At 38.3% G+C, this 12,946-nt stretch overlaps 1 protein-coding gene across 1 annotated transcript in view; it reads left to right on the forward strand.

The window, feature by feature from the left end:
* The window catches only part of NCKAP1L (NCK associated protein 1 like), a 163,207-nt gene that overhangs the window by 14,438 nt on the left and 135,823 nt on the right, over window positions 1–12,946 (forward strand). Inside the window, exons 2-3 of the mRNA XM_075199242.1 lie at window positions 10,360–10,470; window positions 11,915–12,007. Coding sequence (XP_075055343.1) covers window positions 10,360–10,470; window positions 11,915–12,007 — 204 coding nt within the window. The remainder of the gene's footprint in view (window positions 1–10,359; window positions 10,471–11,914; window positions 12,008–12,946) is intronic.

The following is a 12,946-nucleotide window of genomic DNA, read 5'->3' on the forward strand; positions in this document are numbered from 1 at the left end:
CGTGCCCGCAGCCTGGAGGTACGGGGCGGCTGAGTCCCTTGTTGACCTGCGCTGGGAGAAACGATAGCAACTAAGCAGATGAAGCAGAAGGACATTGTGCATCGTCCTGTAGATATGTTAACAGATCTCAGAGAAAACAGAATGAACCCTGGCTGCGGTGACAGTTTCGAATTGTTCCTCACCACAGCGCCCACAATAATGTAGAATTCAGCTTTTCACTTTCTTCCGCAGTGGAACGCATGTGCGTTCCAACAACAGGAAGTTCGGCATTTGGAACGCAAATGCGTTCCAAATGCCGAACTTCCTGCTTTCACATGCGTTCCACTGCATTGCCGGGAATGGATTGTTGCTTGTAGGAGAGCTGAATTAGAGCGGCGATTCCTCTGGGCATGAAGGCACGTATCGGGCGGCTGCGCCTCCTTGGGCTTGCGCCCGGGGCGGTCGCACCGCCCGCACCGCCGTCGTTACGGCTCTGCCTCCATGCACATTCTTTCTTGATGGTTTGATACCAGGTGGCTGGAGGAAAGTCGGAGTCGCTAATATCAATTTAGAAATGCAACTTTCAAACCATTACCTTGAAAAATGTAGATGAGTGAGATGACATAAGTGGGTAGGGGTTTATTTGCTGAGCATGCAACTTTTATCTTGCTTTTCTCCCCTAGTGCTTTCAAGCATGGTTTTACATGTGAGTCTTAAGCGCTTCAACTTAGTTTCATAAATTACTGACATAGTCTCCTCATGCCTTGTAGCCATTTAATCCAGTTGTGTGCATGACACTGAATCTGTTATATTATGAAATAATTTTTAATTGAGCTTTATTCAGATTTATTCCTAATAGTAGTAGCTTACAGCTTGCAAGACTGAATTTACATTGTGCCCATAAGGAGAACCCCCCCCCAACCCTATGGAATGGACAGCCTGCTCCCGACGAGCACCCAACACCAGATGAATGAATCTCGGGTGAGCCCGGCTAGTTAATAGCCAGCCTATCTGATAATAAAAACAAGTGCATTATTTTATTAATAAAAATGGGCAAATTACTTCATCAATAAGAATGTGGGTTTTATTTATTAATACAAACCGGGGCATGACTTTATTAAGAAGAAAAGGACCATTAGTAAACTATTTATAATTGGGGAACCATTTACAGTGCATGTTTGTGGCAGTACAAGTTTTCTTATGCACTTGTTTTCGAGCAAGGGGTTGGCCTACTCAGCATTGGGACGGTAATCTCTAGGTGCAGGAGCCCAATTATTTTTCGAGCCCCCTTAAGGACCAAGCCTAATGCTGAGTAGATTGTGCTGTTATGGAATATGATCGAGGGTTACATTTTTTTATTTTTATTTCTTTTAACCTTTTTTTGACAGGCGAGATATCTCAAACATCATGCGGTTTCTGCCACATATTATTTACATATTATTTTTTCAACTATTAAGCGGCGGTTTGCCATGCGATTTGGAATGATACATGGGATGGTTTGTATCCCAGCATGGTCTCCAAACACCAAATACAGTTTGAAACCTTGCAGTTTTGATTCATGCAATTTGATGTGCTTTTTTGCTATTGGTAATTTGCATGCTTTACAAACGCACATTAAATCACTTGAAAACCTACGGTTTGATCAAACCGCACTTAAGTAAGTTCCCCCCAAGTGTGATAAGTTGAACTTTGGGCACAAAAAGGCGAGGTATTTTCACAGAAGCAAAAAGTTACCCTTAATGCAACAGAATGAATTGGCCGCAAGTCATCTGACAGCTTGAATTTAATAGGGTTGTTGATAGAGTCCGTCCAACTTACCAGGTCAAAATATAGTGACTGCCATACTATTAACTATTCATGTACAACAGTTATTTCTGTTTAATACGTTGTCAATGCTCGTAATCCATTTGCACCAAAAACGCACTAAAAAGGTACATGTGTGAATTATCACCTTATTATCACCCAATTATCACCTTATTCACCTTATCTACCTTGAGGAAAGACTGAAAGTAAAAGCTATGGCAAAAGCAACAACTTGGATAATCAACATCTTCCACCTTTTCTAGAAAAAAAGTACTGAGTTACAATCATGAAATTGGCTTGGACTCATATTAGTTCATATGAGATGGTAGCACATGCATGCCTTAAAACCTTTTACTATTCCAAAACGTTTTACCTGTAAAATGAGGTGAGTCTAGAAATCAAATGAACAGCTTTGTTATTGAATCAATAGTTGAAAAGAGATGGGATTGGCTGCGTGAGGCTCCTCAGACCTCTGGAACTATTTAGAAATCTGTACCTGGTGATTCTTTGTATTTCAGTCTGATTCACAGTTGCTGCTTGTGGTCAACGCTGTGTCCTGATTGCTTGTGAGCATTTTTCAAAGTATGAGTTGCCATGGCAACCTTCATAACGGTGTCACACTATGTGCTGAGTGGACAGTTGAATGACAGTTGAGACTGGGGGTTACTATAAGCTTATGTGAATACTGTACTCATACTGTGCTCCTCACAGCATTTACCAGCAGATTCAATTAGGCGTGAGATGACGTGAATTGTCTCCCGAACAGTCCGCAGAGACATATTGCCTCTGAGTTTTTACAGAAATCTCCGCTCATTTTCCCTCGCGTCCCACAGAGGTGCGCAGAAAAATGACCAGAAATTTCTTCCCGTAATCGAGTCGATGTTCAGCGGAACCTTGCGCTGAATTGAATCTGCCCTTTAAAATTACCAAAGTCATCCATTACTAACATAATGTAAATTGAAAAAAAATATATAATTTATTTTACAGAGTCCCGTAACCTTTTTTTTTTTCACTCTCTTAATTTTGCATATCATTGCATCAAGTAAGTACACATATAAACAATGGTTGACAAGTAAATAATAATGAGAATAAAGAATAATAGAAAACAGTATCAGACATATTTTTTGGTTCTTGTGTCATGGGTATTAGAGGGAGTAGAGAGAAAGAAGGAGCTCAAAAAGGAAGCAAATGGTTGTAAGGGGAGGGTTGATCACTGTCAATGTCACCTAGCCTGGTAAGGATGTTCTATAGTAAATATACCATGGTTCTCAGGTTTTAAGTAATTTTGTGATAGTATTAAGTGCACCTGCAAGGTATATACCATATACAGTCATGGCCAAAAGAATGACACAAGTATTGGTTTTCACAAAGTTTGCTGCTTCAGTGCTTTTAGACCTTTTTGTCAGATGTTGCTATAGTTTACTGAAGTAAAATTGCAAGCGTTTCATAAGTGTCAAAGGCTTTTATTGACAATTACATTAAGTTTAAGAGTCAATATTTGCACGTTAACCCTTCTTTTTAAAGATCACTGCAATTCACCCTGGCATGCTGTCAATCAACTCCTGGGCCACATACTGACTGATGGCCGCCCATTCTTGCCTAATCAATGCTTGGAGTTTGTCAGAATTTGTGGGTTTTTGTTTGTCTACCCGCCTCTTGATAGTTGACCACAAGTTCTCAATGGGATTAAGGTCTGGGGAGTTTCCTGGCCATGGACCCAAAATTTCGATGTTTTGATACTCGAGCCACTTAGTTATCACTTCTGCCTTATGGCAAGGTGCTCCATCATGCTGGAAAAGGCCCAAGCAATCTGAAAGGGAATTCATCAGAGAAAAAGACTTTACCCCAGTCCTCAGAAGTCAATCCATGTACCTTTTGCAGAATATTAGCTTGTCCCTGATGTTTTTCCTGGAGAGAAGAGGCTTCTTTGCAGGCCTTCTTGACACCAGGCCATCCTCCAAAATTCTTCGCCTCACTGTGCATGCAGATGCACTCACACCTGCCTGCTGCCATTCCTGAGCAAGCTCTGCACTGGTGGGAATGGGCTCACTCACAATTTTGTGTAAGAACACAGAAGAATAAAGTATGTTTTCTCACCGGGCTGGGGGATTTGGAGCACCGCATCTCGGGCTTCAGTAAAAAAAAATTTAGGATTGTCTAATGGTGGGGCTTTGAATGCTATAGGATTATAAGACTGCCTATTCCAAAATCTCTTAATCTGCACTTTCTGGCTCATTTTCCCAGAGTCCTCTCTCTCATTCTCCTCCTTTGAGGTCCTTACCATTTACTTTTATTACTGTGTTTACCTTCATGTTGCAGTTATTTACCAGCCATCTAGCACTACTTCCCAATTCTTAGATAACTACGTGGCCTGGCTACCCCACTTTCTCTCTTCTGACCTCCTCTCTCTCGTCTTGGGGAATTCAACATCCCTGTTGACTCCACCCCTGACCCCGCTGCCTCCAAACTCATCTGCTTATCATCACGTCTTGGCCTCTCTCAGTGGACCTCCTCGCCCTGCCACTCTAGTGGCCATTCCATCAATCTGGTCTTCACACAGTTCTGCAACATCTCTCACTTCTTGAATTCCCCATTTAGACCATACTCACTAAGCATAATATTGATGCCTTTGACCCTGATACTTTCTCCTCCTCACTGGACACACTTCTTTCCCTCATCTTCTTGCCCTGACCCAGCTGTTTCCCACTATAACATCTCCCTCTCCTCTGTCCTTGACTCTGTTGCGCCTGCTGTTACTACTAGACTTCGTAGACCTAGGCCACAAACTTGGCACTCCAAATGCACCAGATACCTCTAGAATTGATCTCATACTGCTGTCACACTCTCTCTCTTTAAGTTTCAAATTCATGCTCTCTTCATATAGCTCTGCCCTTTCTTTTTGTAAACAATTATATTTCAAATCTCTTATCTCTTCTTAGTCCTCCAACCCCGTTATCTTTTTGATATTTTCAGATCCTTCCTCTGCTCTCCAACCACCCTTCAACCCACTCTCTCTGCTGTTGACTTTTTCACCCATTTCACATCTACAAGTGACTCCTTCCATCAGCATTTCGCCTCCCATCTGGCTCCTTTGCCCTCTTTTTTCCCCTCTTGCCACCCTCTCACACCCCTTCTATTTTCCCCACCCTGTCTTCCTTTTTGCGTGTCTCTGGGGATGAATACAGGTCCACTCACCATCTGCCACCTGTCCCTTTGACTCTATCCCCTCTCGCCTTCTCCACTCCCACTCCCTTAACACTTGTCCCCAACATGTCCAACCTTTTCTTTGACTCAGGCACCTTCCTGTCATCATTCAAGCATGTGCTAGTTTCTCCCATCCTCAAAAAAATCCCTTGACCCAGACTCTCTATCCAACTACCACCCCATCTCTTTCCACCAATTTACTTTAAAGCTCCTTGAGCAGATCGTCTACAACAGTCTTGCTGCCTTCCTTTCTTCCATTTCTCCTCATGATTTTCTTCAATCAGGTTTTTGTCCTTACCACTCTACTGAATCCACCCTCACCAAGGTAACCAGTGACTTTCTCACTACAAAATCAAAGAGTCACTATTCTCTTCTAATCCTTTTGGATCTCCCCACTGCTTTTGACACAGAGGACCACATCTCCTCCTGCAAATCCCTTGGCATACATGACACTGTTCTCTTCTGGCTGACCTCATATCTTTCTGACCTCTCATTCTCTGTCTCTACCCTGACCCCTCACTTCCAATATCTGTCGGTATCCCCCAGGGGTCTGTTGTTGGTCCTATCCTTTTCTTCCTTTACACTTCCTCCCTCGGTAATCTAATCAAGTCTTACAGTGTGCAGTACCATCTATATGCCGATCTTCATCTCCACTTCTGACCTCTTCCCCTCTCTTCTCTCTTGTGCCTCCAGCTTTCTTTCTGCTACTTCTTCTTGGATGTCCCGCCGTTTCCTTAAACTGAACATATGTAAAACTGAACTTGACATGTTCCCATCCGCTGAGTCTTCTCATCTCCCCTCACATCTCTTTATTTGTATGATATTACACTATCCTCTGTCCCACAGATTTGCTGCCTTGAATTTATTCTTGACTACTTCCTATGTTTCACTACCCACATTCAATCCCTCTTCCATTCTTGTTGTTTCCACCTTCGAAACATCTCCAGGATTAGACCCTTTCTCACCATTGAGGCAACTAAAACCACATTAACTCGCTTGTCATCTCTTGTCTGGACTAGTGCATCCATTCACTGGTCTCACTTTCTCCATCCTCTTCCACCTACAATCCATCTTCAAGGCTGCTGCCTGTCTAACCTTTCTTTCCACCTTTCTTCTTTCAGCTCAACTTTTAATTCACCTCTACTCCCCTTGTCTCATCATCTCTGTTTCTACATCATTCATCTGTCCCTCCCTTTAGATTGTAAGCTCTCACAATCAGGTATTTTCCCACCAACATGCCTCTGCCATACTCCTTATCTCAATCACAGATTCTGATTCCTGTTTCGTGCACCCACTCTACTGGGTACAGGCTCAGCTAGGGATGTCTTTACTCCCTTTTATTTCCCCCTCTTCCCATGCCTCTTGTTCTAGGGTGAGGTTATCCCCCTTCTTCCTGCTCATTGCTGGTTATATTGTTCTATCTATATTGACGTACATTGCCTATCTGGTCATTGTTCAGTCTTTCCTTTAGTGTTTTACCCTGTACGGTGCTGCGGACCCCTGCTAATAAAGATTGCTAGGGAGGAGGTTTTTCATCATCATCAGCATGGATCTTTACACTAGTGTCTGAGTACCACAAGTGATACATATGGAGACAGGTGTATTTGGAGATGCAGCCTACTCAGAATAGGACACAATTTCAGGAGGGTGTGCCACACTTACTTGTGCACACTTTTACTAAAATTCAGTTATATTTGCATGCCCACGATCTGTCTCTCCATGTGCAAGTGCAACTTACCTGACACTTCACATTTGAGGGACAAATATGCCCATGGACAGAGTGGTGGGACAGAGCCCTCAAACTGGGACTGTTCCACATAAATTGATTGCAAATGCAGAAGCAGATGGTTTTACAGTGGTGTTTCCAAAGTTCATGTAGTGTGCTATGTGCTAGGAGACACATAAAGAAGCATTGTGGGTCTGCATGTCTGATAGTTAGTACATGAGCATGGAAAGGCCACAAAAGTTATAATATACACAGTATATAACTACCTTCTAAATACATGTCATAGGATTCCTGTGTTCTATAATTTCCTGAAAAGCCATAAATCACTTACAAATCCCTCTGGATGGCCTATAATATCAGGGATAGGCTCTGTTACATCAAGGATATAAGAATATATAGCTTCAAGCCATATTTTACCATTTTAAATGGTGTAAAGTAGATACATATTCTCTGTAAACATCCTGTCTCCATAGGTAAGCTATTGAAACTATTTACCTCTCAGGAGATGAAACAGTAACTAGTGAAAACGGAGGATATAGGATGCAAACAATATTGAATTAACAGATCTAGGGCGGTGAAAATTAGTATTCTGTTTTGCACATAAGTTAAATACTGACTGTTTTTTCATGTAGCACACAAATATCAACTTTAAATTTCAGTGTACAAATAAGCTATCAAGTATTTGTGTGCTACATGAAAAAACTGACAGTATTTAACTTATGTGCAAAACAGAAAACTAGTTTTCACCCCTTGCATTGTAACATGGTTTTGTCCAGGAGACTTAAATAAGATACTTCTTAATTTAAGATCCTTAATGAATCAGGCCCCTAGTCCTTAAAATAAAATTGATTATGTCAAAATGGATACATACAGAAAAAAGCTATGTGCATTTTATCCAGCTATCTTTTTGACACTTGGAAGAATAATATATATTTCCTCTAACCACCCCCCTCCCACACACAAACACACAAACACATAAACACACACCTTAAGTGGAATTGTAGCATTATGAAGTCTTTTGAAGACTAATCTAAGCTTTATATAGACACGCTTAAAAATAGAGGCTTTGTAATAAACACTCTTGAGAATATCTTGAAAAGAGCTAGGCCCTGAGTTAATCAACTTTATAAAAATGTAATACCATGCAACCAAGTGAAATGGGTAATACAAGTTTTTTTGTCCATTTATTACTCATTATAAAAGCTATGAAAATACTATACAGGGGGACTTTGGTCTAATTCTGAGTGATCATATTTTAGATAAATTGAGTGCTATCTTTAGAAAAGCCAAAACTCTAAAGAATAAACTCTCACTAAGTCTTTTGGAAATGGTGAGACATCATTAGAAATAAAGTAATTGTTTTACTAAGGTTCAAGTTGGCTATCCCTGTAATCAATGTAAACTGTATGCAATAAAGAAACTAAAATCATCTCTAATCTATAATAATACAATAAAAAGGGAAAGACATGGGTATGCAAATTATCAAACATCATATGTTATATATTTACTCAAAGATGGTTGCAGCAAAACTATATTAGTAAAACAAAGAGACTTTTGAAAATGAGAATATTAGAACATGCATGTAATATAAAAAACAAATTGAGCAACCACGTTATTCATAAACATTTTCAAAAATTCCAACACTCAGACTCATAAAATGAATAGTTAAAGAAATGTTAAAAATGGGAGAGACTAGGCAGCTAAAGTTAGGAAATGTGAAAGAGATTCTTACCTTTAGAAATCAAGGTTAATTTACAGCTATCAATGCTTTTATCATAAAAAAAAATCAGCTATATCTTGTTTTAATTGGCGTTTTCTTTTTATTATAAATATTAAAATATTTTTACTTCTAATCATTAAAATAATAAATTCAACTGATAAATGAATATGATGTTAAATAAAACTATATCAGTCAATAGTTGGAATAATCTAACATTTACATTTATTTTTATTTACATTTTTTTTGATCATTATTTACATTTTTAATGATATTAAAATGAAATGAATGTTAAAATAGCATCAAATTAATAAAATAATGTAATGCTAATTTTACTTATTGTGACATAAGTTTCTCTGTTTTTAATCCATTTTTCATCATCATCAACCTCATCATCATCATCATCATTTTTATTTTTTATATTCTCTATAAATTATGAATGAGAACAATTAAAAAAATGCTATATATTAGAATCATACATTTATACTTTGCTAACAAGGGAACTATATTTGTTATGTATATTTGAACTGTGATCATGAATTTCAATCAGTTAAACTGGATAATTGCAATTAGTGTTTCAGGGTTATATGAAAGAGTCTTACACATCAAGCTACTCCTGATGAAATCCAGGTGACGAAATGTGTTGGGTTGTGTCCTGACATGACTCTCTCTATGACCCTTACACCAGAATGAGGGTTCGATCAGTCAGTGAACTTCCTCTATCAGGACTGGCCAAAGGAGGTCCTTCTGATATTGAACTGTTCACTTCAGAACTCTGCAATATAGATAAGCCTATTTGGGGTTTTAACTGTGTATACATGTTTAATCTTATTTTTAGAAGCCTTTATTTCTTTTAAAGACTATATACAACAATCAGAATATTACGGCATTTGACAAGGGTAGACAAAATGTCAAGAATATTATTGTATACCTTAAATTAGTATACATTCAGCATTTGTAATGAGTACAAGCGAAAATTCACAAAACATAAATACATCATCAGTCTAAGACATTGGGAATAATATGTGCTGATCTATTTTTTTTAATAATAAAAAAAGGACTAGAAAAAGCAACTAAGAAATAAAATAAGAAAATTAAGTTAGGGTTGCAGTGTGGCTTGTTGCCTTGGAGTGTAGGTGAGGGATAGGGAAAATGGATGGGTACCAGGTGGACCAAGACTAGGAGGTTAGGGAGTTATACTGAGAAGGGCAGCTCTGTGAAAGTATTAGACCCATGATTCCAAAACTTTATTGAATGACTTGTTGTATTATGAAGAATACTAGTCATATAATTCCATTTTATATAAAGGACAATTTCTATTGAATACTGTTTGCATTGGTTGAGCATAAATTGTTTCCAATCGGCTGCTATTTGGCAAGTGGGCGCTGAGATGATATACCTAAACATCTTGTTCTGGTGATTAGTGACTGTTGGGATCCCAAGTGAAAGGAGGAAGAACCTGGTGGAGAGAGGAACATCAATGTGTAGCAGGGGGAACGTAAAGTTTCTAAGCTCTGACCAGAATAGAGCTAGTTTTGGGCATCACCACCATATGTGAAACACTGAGCTGTCTGTTGAGCAACCTCTGCAGGGTCTGTGTTAGGAAAAATCATATTCAATGTGTTGGGTACTAGGTACCAGCAATATAGGAGTTTATTTACATTATCTTTTACCTTTACACAGATATAGCTAGAGGTAGTATTTGTTCTTATTTCTTTAGAAGCCTTGATTCATTAAAATGTGATTACATTTTGGGTCCCCTCTCTCTCTTCTAATATTTATATGTATAGGTCTGTAGGCCGCTAAAACTTGCTCTAACTAGTTGTTTTGTTATGTTGAATTGTTTGAGATAAAATTAAAGATGACACTAAGAGCAGATCAAAGCAAATTGAACTGTACAATTCCTTACACCTCTTTCCATTTTTTATAGACATGTTCAGATACCAAGACAAAACCCTCCTTTTTCACAGAAAAGTCAATGGAATCATCTCTGAAATACATCAACAAGAAGTTCCCAAACATTGATGTTCGAAGCAGCACGGTAATTTTTTCACTAATCTTATAAATAATCTTGTAAATGTTTGTTTTTATATAGTAGTGGACTAATTATACTTTTTTATGGTTCCTTAAATGCTAGAACAACCCATTTTTAGTCTGGAAATATTTATAATTATAAGAGAGGCTCCAAACCGTTAGCCTTGCTGACAAGCTGTTATGCACTGTGCCTCGTTCCCTACCCTTCCACGCCAAAAACCTTGCCTACAAGCTGAAACTGATACATTGGTGTAGCCCTACTCCTTCCCGCAAACCATTCACAGAGGGATGTGCATGATTTAAGTGAATGAAAAAACAATGACAGGGGGACAAGCCCTTCCTCCCAAATTACACCTCTTTCCCATAACTTCAGCTTTAAACACCACCAAATAAACAGCTGTGGAAGATCTAAGTGAATAAGAACATTGGGCCTGATTCATTAAGGATATTAAATGAAGAGGTATCTTATTTCAGTCTCCTGGACAAAACCATGTTACAATCCAAGGGGTGCAAACTAGTTTTCTGTTTTGCACCTAAGTTAAATACTGACTGTTTTTTCATGTAGCACACAAAAATCAACTTTAAATTTCAGTGTACAAATAAGCTATCAAGTATTTGTGTGCTACATGAAAAAACAGTCAGATGCCCCCCTGCTCCCCAGCCCAGCCTGCCCCTAATATGCATGTAAATGTCTGATGGAAGAAGTATATAATTTTACACCACATTCTATTATTCTATTATTATTATTATTATTATAGTTATTATTCATGATGTGCAAATTGACTAATTGCATACACTATTTTTATAGTTATTCTTTTTTCTCTTTAGAGAGAAACATTTCCTATTTTTTTGTTGGTGATTCAAATGGCGAGTACACCTAAAATGCAAATATATAATGTTTATTCTATAAAAGGGACATTGTATTGTGGTTTGATCCAGTGGTCGAAGTGTAAATTTAAAAGTGGCAGCATGAAATGTAGAACTGGTGGTATGGAAAATGTAATGGGAATGTAAGTGTATGCATTTTCATAATGTTCCAATAAAGGCAATAGGAGAAGTGGCGGTATGTCATACCACCATATACACCCCCACTTTGACCACTGGTTTTACCTAAACCACACATACTTTTTACAGATTAGTATAAGAGGCAGCAGAAGTGGCAGAAAGAACAATCCTAAAGATAAGTTAAGGCAACATTTTTCTTCCTTCTCTTTTATATTATTTTAGATATTCCTCCTCTTTTATATTATACCTACTTTTATGGTAAGTAATAGTTTATGTTATATTGAAAAAAAAAGCTTAATATAAAAATGTGAATGTTAAAGTAAGTTAGATTATATTTATTGTGTAATAATAACAGTAACAATAATAATAAAGAACATCCTTTATCTTTTTAAGCGCATCTCATCTGTAAACTCGATAACATTTTGGTTTTCTTCTCTTGAATGCAGCAACATCTAGGACCAGTGCACAAAGAAAAATCTGAGATTGTGAAAAATCTAACTGGCTATTACCTGACATTTGTGGATGTTATGGAATTTCGGGTAAGTATTGTTTGCTATAGAATAGATAGCTTTTTAATTACATAACACTGCTAACTGTGGTTAGCATTTTCGCCTCACAGCATGGAGGTCATGAGTTTGATTCCCAACCAGGGCTTTATCTGTGTGGTACTTAGTGTCTGTTTATCTGTCTGTGTGTATTAGGGAATTTAGGGGTCTATTTACAAAACTATATTGGGGATTACCATATTGAAATATTAACAAGGCTATTTATTAACACAGGGCAGCAGCAGATATCTGTGATACCTGCAGCAGTCCCAGCCTCTTCAATCGCAAATTCAGTCCCCATAGGTGTCTATGGGGGGTGCAATTTTGCCCTATTTGTCAGACTCTGATATAGAGGGCAACAGAGGAGAGAGATTTTGAGACCCCCCCTGGCAGACGTCATGCTCTCCCCATCGCAAATTCTGCCTGGCCTTAGGAACCTGTAAGTAAAGTGATTGCTATTGCAATCAATTTACTATAAACTATTTGCTAGGACAGGCTCCTATCGGAGCTATTGTCCCAGATTACCAATTTTAATGCAATAAGAAATGATAACTAATGTGAGAAAAAAAACGATGGGTCATAAATAGACTTCTTAGAGTCCAATGGGGCAGGGACTTATGTGAATGACTAATATCTCTGTACAGCACAGTTTAATTGGTGGCCCTATATCATCATCATCAACATTTATTTATATAGCGCCAGCAAATTCCGTAGCGCATTACAATTGGGAGAAAACATTAATAAAACAATACTGGGTAATACAGATAGACAGAGAGGTAAGAGAACCCTGCTCGCAAGCTTACAATCTATAAATAAATGATAAATAAATAAACAAAAAACAGAGCTAATATAATATAACATATCACCTTACATAATAAAGGCTGTGCTAACTATGCAAATTTATGCTCATTTAGACATTCGGGGGTAAATGTA

The sequence above is a fragment of the Mixophyes fleayi genome, chromosome 2, assembly GCF_038048845.1.
Source record: "Mixophyes fleayi isolate aMixFle1 chromosome 2, aMixFle1.hap1, whole genome shotgun sequence".
NCBI classification, from domain to species: Eukaryota; Metazoa; Chordata; class Amphibia; order Anura; family Limnodynastidae; genus Mixophyes; species Mixophyes fleayi.